Source organism: Bos grunniens, chromosome 8, assembly GCF_055505025.1.
Source record: "Bos grunniens cultivar Pamir isolate PY7600 chromosome 8, Bosgru_T2T1.0, whole genome shotgun sequence".
NCBI lineage: Eukaryota > Metazoa > Chordata > Mammalia > Artiodactyla > Bovidae > Bos > Bos grunniens.
The window spans coordinates 19,711,298-19,728,387 of NC_141172.1; the positions used below are offsets into that span (position 1 = coordinate 19,711,298).

Sequence of the window (17,090 nt, forward strand, 5' to 3'; positions counted from 1 at the left end):
CTGGGCTCTAGAGCACGGGCTCAATAGTTGTGGAGCATGAACTTAGTTGCTACACGGAATGTGGGCTCTTCCAGGACCAGGCACCGAAACCCTGTCTCCTGCATTGGCAGGTGGATTCTTTACTACTGAGCCACAAGGGAAGTCCTCTAAGTTTCTTTCTTAATAAGTGCTCTCAGTTTATTCTTTTCAACAGAACCATTAATTCATTGACATTGAACTGGGCATCTACTATACATAAAGTACTCTTCTAGAGTCTAAGGATACAAGAGTGAATAAAAGAGACTCGTTTATTTTAAAGAAGCATAAATTACAGTTAGGAAAAACTATCCTACTTAGTTTTTATAGCTATCAATAATATTCTTTTAAAAATATTGCATTAATCTCCATATGTGTAAATGAAAGCTATTTTCCATTTTTATTTGCACAGTATCTTCAATTTTTATCATCATAAAAATTTGAGAGGCAAAAATATGTTTCAAAACCTCAGCAGAGTCTGTATCCTCTTATTTTCCCTGCCCTACATATCAGATGGGGAAACAATGGAAACAGTGACAAACTTTCTTTGGGGGGCCCCCAAATCACTGCAGATGATGACTACAGCCATGAAATTAAAAGATGCTTGCTCCTTGGAAGAAAAGTTATTACCAACCTAGACAGCATATTAAAAAGAAGAGACATTACTATGCCAACAAAGGTCTGTCTAGTCAAAGCTTTGGTTTTTCCAGTAGTCATGTATGGATATAAGAGTTGGACTATAAAGAAAGCTGAGCGCTGAAGAATTGATGCTTTTGAACTGTGGTTTTGGAGAAGATTCTTGAGAGTCTCTTGGACTGCAAGGAGATTCAACCAGTCCATCATAAGGAAATCAGTCCTGAATGTTCATTGGCAAGACTGATGCTAAAGCTGAAACTCCAATACTTTAGCCACCTGATGTGAAGAACTGAATCATTTGACTAGACCCTGATGCTGGGAAAGATTGAAGGTGACAGGAGAAGGGGCTACAGAGGATGAGATGGCTGAATGTCATCACCGACTCAGTGGACATGAGTTTGAGTAAGCTCCAGGAGTTGGCGATGGACAGGGAAGCCTGGCATTCTGCAGTCCATGGGGTTGCAAAGAGTTGGACATGACTGAGTGACAGAACTGAACTGAACATATCAAATTGATACCTGCTTCTACATTATGTCATCCTAACACTGAAGTGTTTCTTTATCCTGAAGCCAGTTACAGCACTTCAGTCTTGTGCCATCACTATTTATGACCAAAAACATTCCTTTTCATTCTTGCTGTTTTTGACCTCTACTAGTGTAACAGCATCACCATTGGTCCTGGTAGTTCATCTCACACACTGTGACCTGAAGAACATTCTTAATTTTGGACTTAATTATGTTATTGCCTAACACAGAAAGCATTAAGGTTTCCTAATTTAAGTTATAGTTCAAAATTCTTAAGTTGGTGAAGAAAATTCACCCTGCCTAGAAGTCATTAGGCTATTAGCATTTCACATTATTTCTGTTGAAGGGCTGGAGTTTGTCTTCACAAATGAAAGAACAAAATGGTATATTTGCTTGCTGAATTATATGTAGGAACTAGTGTAGAAGTGTTCTTTCTTTTGGGGAATATTATAGGATGTGGTTCTAAAATTTTTGTTGTCATAATCCCTTTAAAGTTTTTAAAAGTTACTGAGAGCTTTGGATTATGTTAGTTATATCTATAAGTATTTAAAGTATCAGAAATTAAAACCTAGATATATTTAAAATACTGTTACTAATCCATTTAAAGATGATAATAATAAATCCATTATATAATAATGTAAATAAAAATTTTAAAAAATTATGTATTTTTTCAAACAAGGAAGGAGAAAGATCTACATTGTTTTACATTTTTTTCAGAGCTTAATAACTATAGCTAAATTGTCATGTCTATTTCTACATTCAATCTGTTGTGATACATTGTTTTGATGGAAGATTACTAACAAAATCTGCCCTCAGTGCATACATAGTTAGAAAAGGTAGGCATATGCTAAGCTTTTTCAGAGAATCAAGAATGTTCCTTTTAAAAACTGCATTAAAAGTCAATTATTAGTAAGTTCTTACAGGTTAATGATAATATGGAATCTGAAACCATATCAGTACACTTTTTGTTTAAAAGTGAGAGTCTCATAGGCAAAGAATACCAATATTACTGTGAAAATAATTTTTACCTGATGAACTATTTGAAAGAGCCTTGAGAACCACTATATAAGAAATAAGAAATAAACTGGTATATCCATCAGACTGAGACTACAGACTTCAATTTCAGCAAAAGTCCTAGTTCCTCCACTTATATGCTAGATGGCCTAGAGTGGCTTACGATATCTCTCTAGGCAAGACTTCCTTCGTCTAAAATAGGGATGATAATGATGACATGAATTTTAAAATACGTTATGATATCTAAATGATGAAGTCATGCATATAAAGTACATGACACAGTAGTTGATCTATTGTAAATTTTCAGTAAATGCAATCTATTATTTTTTTAAATTAATTCACAATATATGACAGAACTGAAAAATCAGTAAATTATAGAAAATTGAACAGGAATGTAAGCTAAGCAATCTTATGTAGATAATCTATATTTTGGAAGAAGTTTTCAGCCTTCTTGGCCAAGAACTCTGAGCTCCAGGGCATCTTTGGGATAAATAAAGCTTCCAGAGAATCCATATGGCCCAAAGTAGGACTGAATTATCACAATAAAAAATGATAGTGAAACAAAAGTCTTAGGAAGCCTGCAAAGAAGATTTTGCCTCAAGTAGTAACAAAAGAAAACAAAATATGTTTATACAAGAGGAACTAACCAAGAGAATGAAAAAAAAAATCAATTGAACCAATCACAATGGAACTGAGTTGGATAGTGTTTGCCTTGTTTGAGAAAAACATTTTTCTATTCTTTCATTACCACAAGCAGTATATAGTCCCATGTGATTAACAAAATCATCTTGAAACACTGGCATGCCTTGGCCACAGATGAAGAATTAAATGGCAAATTTAAATTCCCACCCCTCATCTCATTTAAGAGAGAATGTTGTTGCACTTGGATTCGAGTCTGTCTAATCAGGCGGCACATTTCCTATCACGTCTAACACCTGGCTGACTCCCATGTGCCAACTGTGCCCAGTGCAATGATATGTCTGGAAGTAATTATTTCTATCCCCCACATAAGGGCATGGGATATAAAACTCATCACGGGCTTACCTTTTACACAGACTTCATTTTTCATTTTAAATGCTTGTGTGAGTTGCCCCATGTAGACTCACCTGAGTCCCTAAAAGAGAAATTTCCCCCTAAATTGCAACTGGCATGAGATGTATCAGATAAGGAAAATACCCTTACCAGTTACTCAGTCTTTCCTACAAAGCAAATACACACATTTAATTCTGATATTGATACTTTTTTCTAAGTGAACAAAGATCAGGAACAGTCGTATTCTTGCTATCATATTTACCATATGATAGGAATATCACCATATTTACCATATTCCTGTGTTTTGAAAGGACACTGTTCCCAGAATAAAGGGTCCTGTGAAAAAGCAGTAACCCAGGACATTGGTCTACGCTTAATATTGTGTGTGTGCTTAGTTGCTCAGTTGTGCTTATTATTAGATTTGTCTAATTTTGGTGTATGTGTGAATTCTCTTTCCCTAACATTTAAATTATAGAAATATAATAGATAAATTGATATAGATATAATATTTTAATCTAATTGTACAAACTTAAATCCTTCACATTGACATTATGATGTTCGGATATTTTGCCTTCTGTTAAACCTTTGAGCTACAGACATCGATTAAATCATCTCCTTTTTCAGAACCCATGGGTATTTAGATTATGATATCTTTGGAGTCTTGTTCTGGCATTCAATCAATGCATGCAAGAGAATATGTTGTATCATATTTAGCAGACTAAGCTCTCTGAGGAAAGGATTAGTGAATAGTTACTGAGTACATTTTAAAAGCAGATTTTCTCTGTAATATCTATGTCTATTCTTGAAACATAAAACCGGATACGTTCAAAATACAGATGTAAAAAGGAGAGATTTTCTAAATAAAGTGTATTCATCTGATCTGCATATTTTGAAAGACCTGATTTTTCCTTTCTTTCACATTTTATTTTTATATTTTAATTTGAATTTTGCATGATTTAAAAGTGAAATAGATAATCAATACAAAGATTAATTCAGCACAAAATCTATTCATGAGATCACCAAGATTTTCTTGGCAAAATGCTATAAGAACTAGTTCAGTCTATGGCCCTACCACCCTGAACGCACCCGATCTCGTCTGATCTCGGAAGCTAAGCAGGGTCGGGCCTGGTTTAGTACTTGGATGGGAGAACTAGTTCAGTGTCTCCAATTAATGTAATCTATTAAAATATATTTTAATAATAATATGCAAGGAAGTATTATGAATGCATGATATTGAAGGAAAATAAGAGGAAGAACAATGCAGTCTTATGTGAAACTAAAATGTGATAATTTTACATAGTAACCCCTGGGATTTCTTTGGAAGGAATGATGCTAAAGCTGAAACTCCAGTACTTTGGCCACCTCATGAGAAGAGTAGACTCATTGGAAAAGACTCTGATGCTGGGAGGGATTGGGGGCAGGAGGAGAAGGGGACGACAGAGGATGAGATGGCTGGATGGCATCACTGACTTGATGGACATGAGTCTGAGTGAACTCTGGGAGTTGGTGATGGACAGGGAGGCCTGGCGTGCTGCGATTCATGGGGTCGCAAAGAGTCGGACACGACTGAGCGACTGATCTGATCTGAACATTAAATTATATGCATAATGATAAGCTGGAATTCTAGTAAAGAAAATACCAGGCCTTGTAGCCTCTTACTCTATCTGCTTTTTAATCTGATATTATCTGAATCCTTCAGCTATACAGCCACTCACTCAAAAGCACTCTCATCTTGATTCATTTTTAAAGAAAGAAAGTGGTCTCTTGTTTGAGGCAGACATATAATAGGGGCATCCTGCTGTTAACCTCACGGGGGAGGCCATTTTGACATTAGCTATTATCTTCTCCGACCGTTAGAATGCTTATATTCACTGACAGGAGGAGCAACTTCGTGACAACAAATGGCATCAGCTGACTATAATCTCAGGACTCATATCTTGGGAGATTTGAGTAGTGAGACTGCATTCCAGTTTGAAGAAGATAACTCTTCTTTTCATACATTGCACAGAAAAACTAAATAATGAAACCTCATTTTTCTATTTATAAAATCATGGTATAGAAGGAGAATTGGCTTCCCAATATTCAATATTGTTGAACTTGCATACAAAATAGAAGTTCAATGTACAAAAATTTTGTAGCTATAGAGCAGGAAACTAATTACTAGTTTCCAGGGGTTAAAATGGATATGGTAGAAATAAAGTGAATGTGGTTATTAAGGGACAATAAGAGTGATTTTTGTAGGGTTGGAAGTACTATTCTTTATCCTGATTGGGGTGGTGGATACACTAACCTACACAAATAGTAAAATTGCATAGAGCTAAACCTACACACACACATACACACATACAAATACAAATGAGTACAAGTGAAACTGAGCCAAACAAAACCAGTAGATAGTATCAACGTCAATATCTTGGTAGTGAAATTGTACTGTAGTTTTGCAAGGTAATATTGAAGAAAACCATGGAATGAGTATGCAGGATATCTGTGCATTATTTATTACAACTGCATATGACTCTACAACATCTCAAAATTAATGTTTTTGAAAAGAATATCAGTGTTCTGGTTTCTGGACTAGGATGTAAGGAGGTTAGAAGGCTTCACTTTTATCTTTACAACCAGAAAAAAGTTGAGTAAACCGAACATCAATCCTTCTTCTTAGATCTTTTAGAGAATATAGATTACACGTCAAACTACGATTCTTCCAAATTGGAGAGACAGACAGGCGGATACAGAGAATCACAGTTTACCTGAGTAGAGGTCCAGCAACAGAAACTGTTGCTGAAGGCAGTACAAGGTTAAAAATCTTGAGTTGCAATTGATGAATTACTGGAGGCTCTTTGTGGACAAGCTTGAGAATTAAAATTTTAGAGGAAAATTTTAGGGGGTCCCCATGGGGTTGCTAAGAGTTGGACACGACTGAGCAACCTCACTTTCACTTTTCACTTTCATTGCATTGAAGGAAATGGCAACCCACTCCATTGTTCTTGCCTTGAGAATCCCAGGGATGAGGGAGCCTGATGGGCTGCCGTCTATGGGGTCACACTGAGTCGGACACGACTGAAGTGACTTAGCAGCAGCAGCAGCAGCACATTTTCTTATAGTTTACTTCAGGAGCCCTTCTAGGTTTTCATAGTGATCATCAATGAAAAATACCCTATTTCCAGATGGGATAGAACAAAAGTAGGCACTTTGAAATATACCCAGGACATTGTTGTTTAGTTGCTAAGTTGTGTCTGACTCTTTTGCAACAATGTGGACTGTATCTTGCCAGGCTCTTCTGTCCGTGGGATTTCCCAGCAAGAATAATGGAATGCCATTTCCTTCTCCAGGGAATTGAACCCATGTCTCCTGCATAAGCAGGCAAATTCTTTATCACTGAGCCACCATGGAAGCCCACTCAGGACATTATGTTCTGCTTAACAAGCCCTGCCCACAAGGCAAACTATTTTACTAAAGACCAACCGATGGGGGTCTTACCAGAGTATAACCAGTCTGTGTGAAGGGAAATAACACAGTTGTAGCATGCTTTAGTCTTTCATGTGGGGAAGGGAAATATCCAGCTCCAGATGCTTCTGGCCCTCTTGTCTCATCTATGACAGAAATTAAATAAAACAAGGCTGAGAAGCACTTAGGGAAGTCACCGCCCAAGGACACAGACTCACTGAAAAAATGAGACCTGACCATGAGTCTACAGAATACTTCCTTTCCCCACTTACCTTGGATGTGACCAGGGGAATACAATGAAACACTGAACATATGAGGTATCATTTAAGAACTCTCCAGGCAAATATAAAGACAAAATGGGCTACAAAAACAAAGACATCAGAGATGACTCTGACACTACCACTACAATAAAAAGCAACTACAGCTTAACTTCTAGGTAAATAAACTCAAAACCTCACATTAAAGACTTCTAAACCTCAGTTCCTTTTACCTGATACAACATGTCTGGTTTTCTACACAATTTACAAGGCATATTAAGAGACAAAATTTATAGTGTGAAGAGACAAACTAATCATCAGAACCAGATTCAAGAGAGATGTTTTGGAATTATCACACTGGGAATTTAAAATGAGTATGATTAATAGGGAGAGGGCTGTAATTAAAAAAGTAGACATACAAAAGAAAATATTAGTAATGTAAACTGAGAGATGAATACTCTAAGAAAAAATCAAAAGGAAATGGTGGAAATAGACACCTTAACAGAAATCTGATGGCCTCATCAATAGATAGGGCATGATTGAGAAAAGAAGCAATGGGTTTGAAGAAACGTTAGGAGAAATTTCTGTAACAGAAATGCAAAGAAAAAAGGATGAAAAAATGGACAAAATATTCAAGAATCATGGGACAATTATAATATGTGCAACATATGTTAATAAGAGTAAAGAAGAAAAATAAGAAAAATTGTAAGAAACAAAGGAAAGATTTGAAATAATAACAGCACTACTCCATTTTGAAAAGTTAATGACAGACATCAAACCAAAGACCCAGGAAGCTTGGTAAACACCAAGCAGGATAATTACTCAAAAAAATCTATTCTTAGGCACATTATATTTAAACTGTGGAAAATCAAAGACTAAGAAAAATTTGAAAGAAGCCACTCCAGTTGTTCTTGCCTGGAGAATCCCAGGGGCTAGGGAGCCTGGTGGGCTGCCGTCCACGGGGTCACACAGAGTGGACGCGACTGAAAAGACTTAGCAGCAGCAGCAGAGAGGGAAAAGCATGTAATATAGAGGGGTAAGGATAAGAATTACATTGTAGCTGTCTCCAGAAACTATGCAAGCAAGATTATTTTTTGTCTAGCTATTGACTGTGAAAACTGATAAATGTCTTCTACTATTGCAATTTTTGCTTAATACAATAATGATATTCTAATATTGCGATTTTTGCTTATACAATAATTGGTCAAAAAATACAATTCTATATTACTAAAACTACCATTTGCTAGAAAAACTTTAAATCATTTTTTAAAGTCCAGATGCATATCAGAATTATCTCAGAATTGTTTGAAAAATACAAATGCCCAGGTATTGCTTTTTTTTCCTCCATAGATCCAGATGTGTTTCTAATGAATAGCTAGCCATGTTTAAAAACAACTGGACTATATGATGATCTTTTACTTTTATCTAGTTTGTTTCCTTTTTTTTTTTTTTTCTTCCAATTTTATTTTATTTTTAAACTTTACATAATTGTATTAGTTTTGCCAAATATCAAAATGAATCCGCCACAGGTATACATGTGTTCCCCATCCCGAACCCTCCTCCCTCCTCCCTCCCCATACCATTCCTCTGGGCCGTCCCAGTGCACCAGCCCCAAGCATCCAGCGTCATGCATCGAACCTGGACTGGCAACTCGTTTCCTACATGATATTTTACATGTTTCATTGCCATTCTCCCAAATCTTCCCACCCTCTCCCTCTCCCACAGAGTCCATAAGACTGTTCTATACGTCAGTGTCTCTTTTGCTGTCTCGTACACCGGGTTGTTGTTACCATCTTTCTAAATTCCATATATGTGCATTAGTATACTGTATTTATGTTTTTCCTTCTGGCTTACTTCACTCTGTATAATAGGCTCCAGTTTCATCCACCTCATTAGAACTGATTCAAATGTATTCTTTTTAATGGCTGAGTAATACTCCATTGTGTATATGTACCACAGCTTTCTTATCCATTCATCTGCTGATGGACATCTAGGTTGCTTCCATGTCTTGGCTATTATAAACAGTGCTGCGATGAACATTGGGGTACACGTGTCTCTTTCCCTTCTGGTTTCCTCAGTGTGTATGCCCAGCAGTGGCGTTGCTGGATCATAAGGCAGTTCTATTTCCAGTTTTTTAAGGAATCTCCACACTGTTCTCCATAGTGGCTGTACTAGTTTGCATTCCCACCAACAGTGTAAGAGGGTTCCCTTTTCTCCACACCCTCTCCAGCATTTATTATTTGTAGACTTTTGGATTGCAGCCATTCTGACTGGTGTGAAATGGTACCTCATAGTGGTTTTGATTTGCATTTCTCTGATAATGAGTGATGTTGAGCATCTTTTCATGTGTTTGTTAGCCATCTGTATGTCTTTTTTGGAGAAATGTCTATTTAGTTCTTTGGCCCATTTTTTGATTGGGTCGTTTATTTTTCTGGAGTTGAGCTGTAGGAGTTGCTTGTATATTTTTGAGATTAGTTGTTTGTCGGTTGCTTCATTTGCTATTATTTTCTCCCATTCTGAAGGCTGTCTGTTCACCTTGCTTATAGTTTCCTTTGATGTGCAGAAGCTTTTAAGGTTAATTAGGTCCCATTTGTTTATTTTTGCTTTTATTTCCAATATTCTGGGAGGTGGGTCATAGAGGATCCTGCTGTGATGTATGTCAGAGAGTGTTTTGCCTATGTTCTCCTCTAGGAGTTTTATAGTTTCTGGTCTTACATTTAGATCTTTAATCCATTTTGAGTTTATTTTTGTGTATGGTGTTAGAAAGTGGTCCAGTTTCATTCTTTTACAAGTGGTTGACCAGATTTCCCAGCACCACTTGTTAAAGAGATTGTCTTTAATCCATTGTATATTCTTGCCTCCTTTGTCGAAGATAAGGTGTCCATATGTGCGTGGATTTATCTCTGGGCTTTCTATTTTATTCCATTAATCAATATTTCTGTCTTTGTGCCAGTACCATACTGTCTTGATAACTGTGGCTTTGTAGTAGAGCCTGAAGTCAGGTAGGTTGATTCCTCCAGTTCCATTCTTCTTTCTCAAGATCGCTTTGGCTATTCGAGGTTTTTTGTATTTCCATACAAATTGTGAAATTATTTGTTCTAGCTCTGTGAAGAATACTGTTGGTAGCTTGATAGGGATTGCGTTGAATCTATAAATTGCTTTGGGTAGTATACTCATTTTCACTATATTGATTCTTCCAATCCATGAACATGGTATATTTCTCCATCTATTAGTGTCCTCTTTGATTTCTTTCACCAGTGTTTTATAGTTTTCTATATATAGGTCTTTAGTTTCTTTAGGTAGATATATTCCTAAGTATTTTATTCTTTCCGTTGCAATGGTGAATGGAATTGTTTCCTTAATTTCTCTTTCTGTTTTCTCATTATTAGTGTATAGGAATGCCAGGGATTTCTGTGTGTTGATTTTATATCCTGCAACTTTACTGTAGTCATTGATTATTTCTAGTAATTTTCTGGTGGACTCTTTTAGGGTTTTCTATGTAGAGGATCATGTCATCTGCAAATAGTGAGAGTTTTACTTCTTCTTTTCCAATTTGGATTCCTTTTATTTCTTTTTCTGCTCTGATTGCTGTGGCCAAAACTTCTAAAACTATGTTGAATAGTAATGGTGAAAGTGGGCACCCTTGTCTTGTTCCTGACTTTAGAGGAAATGCTTTCAATTTTTCACCATTGAGGATAATGTTTGCAGTGGGTTTGTCATATATAGCTTTTATTATGTTGAGGTATGTTCCTTCTATTCCTGCTTTCTGGAGAGTTTTTATCATAAATGGATGTTGAATTTTGTCAAAGGCTTTCTCTGCATCTATTGAGATAATCATATGGTTTTTATTTTTCAATTTGTTAATGTGGTGTATTACATTGATTGATTTGCGGATATTGAAGAATCCTTGCATCCCTGGGATAAAGCCCACTTGATCATGGTGTATGATCTTTTTAATGTGTTGTTGGATTCTGATTGCTAGAATTTTGTTAAGGATTTTTGCATCTATGTTCATCAGTGATATTGGCCTGTAGTTTTCTTTTTTTGTGGGATCTTTGTCAGGTTTTGGTATTAGGGTGATGGTGGCCTCATAGAATGAGTTTGGAAGTTTACCTTCCTCTGCAATTTTCTGGAAGAGTTTGAGCAGGATAGGTGTTAGCTCTTCTCTAAATTTTTGGTAGAATTCAGCTGTGAAGCCGTCTGGACCGGGGCTTTTGTTTGCTGGAAGATTTTTGATTACAGTTTCAATTTCCATGCTTGTGATGGGTCTGTTAAGATTTTCTATTTCTTCCTGGCCCAGTTTTGGAAAGTTGTACTTTTCTAAGAATTTGTCCATTTCTTCCACGTTGTCCATTTTATTGGCATATAATTGTTGATAGTAGTCTCTTATGATCCTTTGTATTTCTGTGTTGTCTGTTGTGATCTCTCCATTTTCGTTTCTAATTTTGTTGATTTGATTTTTCTCCCTTTGTTTCTTGATGAGTCTGGCTAATGGTTTGTCAATTTTATTTATCCTTTCAAAGAACCAGCTTTTGGTTTTGTTGATTTTTGCTATGGTCTCTTTTGTTTCTTTTGCGTTTATTTCTGCTCTAATTTTTAAGATTTCTTTCCTTCTACTAACCCTGGGGTTCTTCATTTCTTCCTTTTCTAGTTGCTTTAGGTGTAGAGTTAGGTTATTTATTTGACTTTTTTCTTGTTTCTTGAGGTGTGCCTGTATTGCTATGAACTTTCCCCTTAGGACTGCTTTTACCGTGTCCCACAGGTTTTGGGTTGTTGTGTTTTCATTTTCATTCGTTTCTATGCAAATTTTGATTTCTTTTTTGATTTCTTCTGTGATTTGTTGGTTATTCAGCAGCGTGTTGTTCAGCCTCCATATGTTGGAATTTTTAATAGTTTTTCTCCTGTAATTGAGATCTAATCTTACTGCATTGTGGTCAGAAAAAATGCTTGGAATGATTTCTATTTTTTTGAATTTACCAAGGCTAGCTTTATGGCCCAGGATGTGATCTATCCTGGAGAAGGTTCCGTGTGCGCTTGAGAAAAAGGTGAAATTCATTGTTTTGGGATGAAATGACCTATAGATATCAATTAGGTCTAACTGGTCTATTGTATCATTTAAAGTTTGTGTTTCCTTGTTAATTTTCTGTTTAGTTGATCTATCCATAGGTGTAAGTGGGGTATTAAAGTCTCCCACTATTATTGTGTTCTTGTTAATTTCTCCTTTCATACTTGTTAGCATTTGTCTTACGTACTGTGGTGCTCCCGTGTTGGGTGCATATATATTTATAATTGTTATATCTTCTTCTTGGATTGATCCTTTGATCATTATGTAGTGACCTTCTTTGTCTCTTTTCACAGCCTTTGTTTTAAAGTCTATTTTATCTGATATGAGTATTGCTACTCCTGCTTTCTTTTGGTCCCTATTTGCATGGAAAATCTTTTTCCAGCCCTTCACTTTCAGTCTGTATGTGTCCCCTGTTTTGAGGTGGGTCTCTTGTAGACAACATATGTAGGGGTCTTGTTTTTGTATCCATTCAGCCAGTCTTTGTCTTTTGGTTGGGGCATTCAACCCGTTTACATTTAAGGTAATTACTGATAAGTATGTTCCCGTTGCCATTTACTTTATTGTTTTGGGTTCGAGTTTATACACCGTTTTTGTGTTTCCTGTCTAGAGAATATCCTTTAGTATTTGTTGGAGAGCTGGTTTGGTGGTGCAGAATTCTCTCAGCTTTTGCTTGTCTGAAAAGCTTTTGATTTCTCCTTCATACTTGAATGAGATCCTTGCTGGGTACAATAATCTGGGCTGTAGGTTATTTTCTTTCATCATTTTAAGTATGTCTTGCCATTCCCTCCTGGCTTGAAGAGTTTCTATTGAAAGATCAGCTGTTATCCTTATGGGAATTCCCTTGTGTGTTATTTGTTGTTTTTCCCTTGCTGCTTTTAATATTTGTTCTTTGTGTTTGATCTTTGTTAATTTGATTAATATGTGTCTTGGGGTGTTTCTCCTTGGGTTTATCCTGTTTGGTACTCTCTGGGTTTCTTGGACTTGGGTGATTATTTTCTTCCCCATTTTAGGGAAGTTTTCCACTATTATCTCCTCAAGTATTTTCTCATGGTCTTTCTTTTTGTCTTCTTCTTCTGGAACCCCTATGATTCGAATGTTGTAGCGTTTAATATTGTCCTGGAGGTCTCTGAGATTGTCCTCATTTCTTTTAATTCGTTTTTCTTTTATCCTCTCTGATTCATTTATTTCTACCATTCTATCTTCTAATTCACTAATCCTGTCTTCTGCCTCTGTTATTCTACTATTTGTTGCCTCCAGAGTGTTTTTAATTTCACTTATTGCATTATTCATTATATATTGACTCTTTTTTATTTCTTCTAGGTCCTTGTTAAACCTTTCTTGCATCTTCTCAATCCTTGTCTCCAGGCTATTTATCTGTGATTCCATTTTAGTTTCAAGATTTTGGATCAATTTCACTATCATTATTCGGAATTCTTTATCAGGTAGATTCCCTATCTCTTCCTCTTTTGTTTGGTTTGGTGGGCATTTATCCTGTTCCTTTATCTGCTGAGTATTCCTCTGTCTCTTCATCTTGTTTAAATTGCTGAGTTTGGGGTGTCCTTTCTGTATTCTGGCAGTTTGTGGAGTTCTCTTTATTATGGCGTTTCCTCACTGTGTGTGGGTTTGTACAGGTGGCTTGTCAAGGTTTCCTGGTTAGGGAAGCTTGTGTCGGTGTTCTGGTGGGTGGAGCTGTATTTCTTCTCTCTGGAGTGCAATGAAATGTCCAGTAGTGAGTTATGAGATGTCTATAGTTTTGGGGTGACTTTGGGCAGCCTGTATCTTGAAGCTCAGGGCTGTGTTCCTTTGTTGCTGGAGAATTTGCTTGGTATGTCTTGCCCTGGAACTTATTGGCCCTTGTGTGGTGCTTGGTTTCAGTGTCGGTATGGAGGCATTTGATGAGCTCCTGTCAATGAATGTTCCTTGGAGTCAGGAGTTCCCTGGAGTCAGGGTTTGGACTTAAGTCTCCTGCTTCCGATTATCGGTCTTATTTTTACAGTAGTTTCAAAACTTCTCCTTCTATACAGCACCACTGATAAAACATCTACATTAAAGATGATAAGTTTCTCTACAGTGAGGGTCACTCAGAGAGGTTCACAGGGTTACATGGAGAAGAGAAGAGGGAGGAGGGAGTTAGAGGTGACCCAAATGAGATGAGGTGAATCAATAGTGGAGAGAGTGGGCTAGCCAGTAGTCACTTCCTTATGTGCACTCCACAACTGGACCACTCAGAGATGTTCACGGGGTTATACAGAGAAGAGAAGAAGGAGGAAGGTAACAGAGGTGGCCAGAAGGATAAAAGGGGGGAATGAAAAGGAGGGAGACAGATCCAGCCAGTAATCAGTTCCCTAAGTGTTCTCCACCATCTGGAACACACAGAAATTCACAGAGTTGGGTAGAGTAGAGAGGGGTTAGGGAGGAGACACAGGCGACCTGGTGGAGAAAAAGGAGGGTCCAAAGGGAGAGAGAGCAGTCAAGCCAGTAATCTCACTCCCTAGTGAAAAATGGGTCCTGAAGATTGGGTCCTTAAAGGTACAAAATTGGTAACAAATACATAAAAGCAAAAATTAAAAATCTAGAGTAGAGTTTGGAATTTCAAAAATACGATGTTAAAGAAAAGAAGAAGGAAAAGAAAGAGAGAAAAAACGAACAAACAAAAACAAACAAGGTCGCGAAAATTATAAAGAAAGTACAGGTACAAAATTGATAACTAATACCAGAAAGCAAAAATTAAAAATCTAGAGTAGAGTTTGGAATTTCAAAAATACAATGTTAAAAAAAAAAAAAGAAGAAGAAGAAGAAAAATAAAGAGAGAAAACAAACAAACAAATATGAACAATGTCACAAAAATTATAAAGAAAATACAGGTACAAAATTGATATCAAATACCAAAAAGCATAAATTAAAAATCTAGAGTAAAGTTTGGAATTTCAGATATACAATGTTATATAAAAGAAGAAGAGAAAGAATCAGAGAAGAAGAAAAAAGAAAAAAGAAAAAAAAAAGTCACAGAAATTATATAAAAAAAAAACTATAGGTACAAAATTGATAACATATACCAAAAAGCGAAAATTAAAAATCTAGAGTAGAGTTTGGAATTTCAAAAATACAATGTTAAAGAAAAGAAGAAAAAAAAACAAAAAACAAAAAAAAAAAACAAGGTCAAAAAATTATAAAATACATATATATGAAGTTTGCTGAAGAAGAAAAAAATAGGGTCTTTTTTTTTTTTTTTTGCAAAGTAATAGGTTATAAAAGTGAAAATTAAAGGAACAATAGAGGACTTAAATTTTTTTTTTTTTTTTAGTTAAAAAAAAAAAAGAATGATTGTAAAAATAATAAAAATATATCTAGGACTTTTTTGTTTTTTTTTTTGTGGGTGTTGTGGGTTCAGCTCATTTTTGGCTAGTTCCTTGGTCAGATTTATATTTCTCAAGATCTATAGGCCCCTTCCTATGTAGTCCGTAGTAACCACAGGGTTTTGATCTATTGCCTGTAGCTTCCAAGGCGTTTCCCTCTGTTATATCTTCTTCTGTTTGCTAGTCTCTTCAGTATCTGGTTTCCGCCCTGACTCAAAGGGCACGGTGGAGGACACTTTTTTTTTTTTTTTAGGCTTACTTGTTCAGTCGCGCTGTGGGGATGGAGGGAGGGATGCTGCAAACAAATAACACTGGCGTGGGCTCGCAGTGCCTCAGCCACCCTGGGTCTGCCCCTGCTCACGGCGCGTGTAGCCTCCCTGTCCACACTGCTCGGACTCTAGGTTGTTCCGCCGGGAACAATCCAAGGCTGGCCCTGGGCTGCATGCACCTCCCAGGTCCAAGCTGCTCAGGTTCAGGCACTCGGGTAGTCCTCAGAGGCGCAGACTCAGTTGGGCCTGCGTTTTGTGCCCTTCCCAGGTCCGAGCGCCAATTTGCTCTTCCCAGGCGAGCGCCAATGCTGCGACTTATCGCCTCCCTGCCACTCGGTTATCTGGATGTAAAACCGGCGCACCTTCTCAGGCAGATGTTGACCGTCCAGACCCCCAAGAAGTTTTAGTTAGCAAAGAAGCCTGCTTACAATTTTATAGATAATGTCTCTCTGGGGCTGCGATTGCCCCCTTCCGGCTCTGGCTGCCTGTCACCGGAGGGGGAAGGTCTGCAGCCGGCTATCTCTGTTCAGTCCTTTGTTCCGTGCGCGGGCCTGGCGGTCTTAGGTTAGGGCTGGCTTTTCGCGTGGTAGGTATCCCACAGTCTGGTTTGCTAGCCCAAATTATTTCGCTCAGATAGCGCTCAGGGTATTCAGGCCAGATTCTTACTCTCAGCGATGCAGCCCACGTCGCGCCTCCCCGCCCAGCCCCGGTTTGCTAATGGCGGATGCAGGCGTCTGCGCTGCTTCTCTGCTGGGGGAGTTACCGTAGGGCTCGCAATCTGCGAGTTTTAAATTGTTTATTTATTTTTTCTCCCTGTTATGTTGCCCTCTGTGCTTCCAAAGCTCGGCACAGATTCGGCAGTGAGAAGGTTTCCTGATGTTTGGAAACTTCTCTCTTTTTAAGATTCCCTTCCTGGGACGGAACTCCGTCCCTCCCTCTTTTGTCTCTTTTTTTTTGTTTGTTTTTAATATTTTTTCCTACCTCCTTTCGAAGAGTTGGGTTGCTTTTCTGGGTGCCTGATGTCCTCTGCCGGCATTCAGAAGTTGTTTTGTGGAATTTACTCCACGTTTAAATGCTCTTTTGATGAATTTGTGGGGGAGAAAGTGTTCTCCCCGTCCTACTCCTCCGCCATCTTGGCTCCTCCTCCCTGTTTCCTTTTTTTAATTTCATATTCAGTGCTCCCATTTCATTTAGTTTATGTTTTCCAATTTATCCATCATCTTTTATGCTCTTTTTAAAGCTTTTACCAAGCATAGTAGAAAAGCTTTTGAATATAATATTTTAGAAATATTTTGAATATAATATTTTAGAAAACTTATATTCACTCAAAATTTTTATTTAGTTCCATGTATTTTGGCATCTAGTATTACTGCTAAAAGTCTAGAAAATTTATTTTCTTGTGATTAAAAATTTTAAAATGATGTTTGAAGAATCCAATTCTAGGAATATAAAGAAATATTATGTTGTTAAAAAAA

General features: G+C 37.2%; 1 protein-coding gene across 1 annotated transcript in view; it reads right to left on the reverse strand.

Moving 5' to 3' along the window:
• LOC147366722 (uncharacterized) overlaps positions 1 to 16,760 on the reverse strand; it is a 191,460-nt gene extending 174,700 nt beyond the window's left edge. The window contains exons 1-2 of the mRNA XM_086414266.1: positions 16,597 to 16,760; positions 6,702 to 6,814 (exon numbers count right to left, since the gene is read on the reverse strand). Of these exons, the coding sequence (XP_086270392.1) occupies positions 6,702 to 6,814; positions 16,597 to 16,651 (168 nt within the window). The 5' untranslated portion in view covers positions 16,652 to 16,760. The remainder of the gene's footprint in view (positions 1 to 6,701; positions 6,815 to 16,596) is intronic.
• Positions 16,761 to 17,090: the final 330 nt, after the last annotated feature.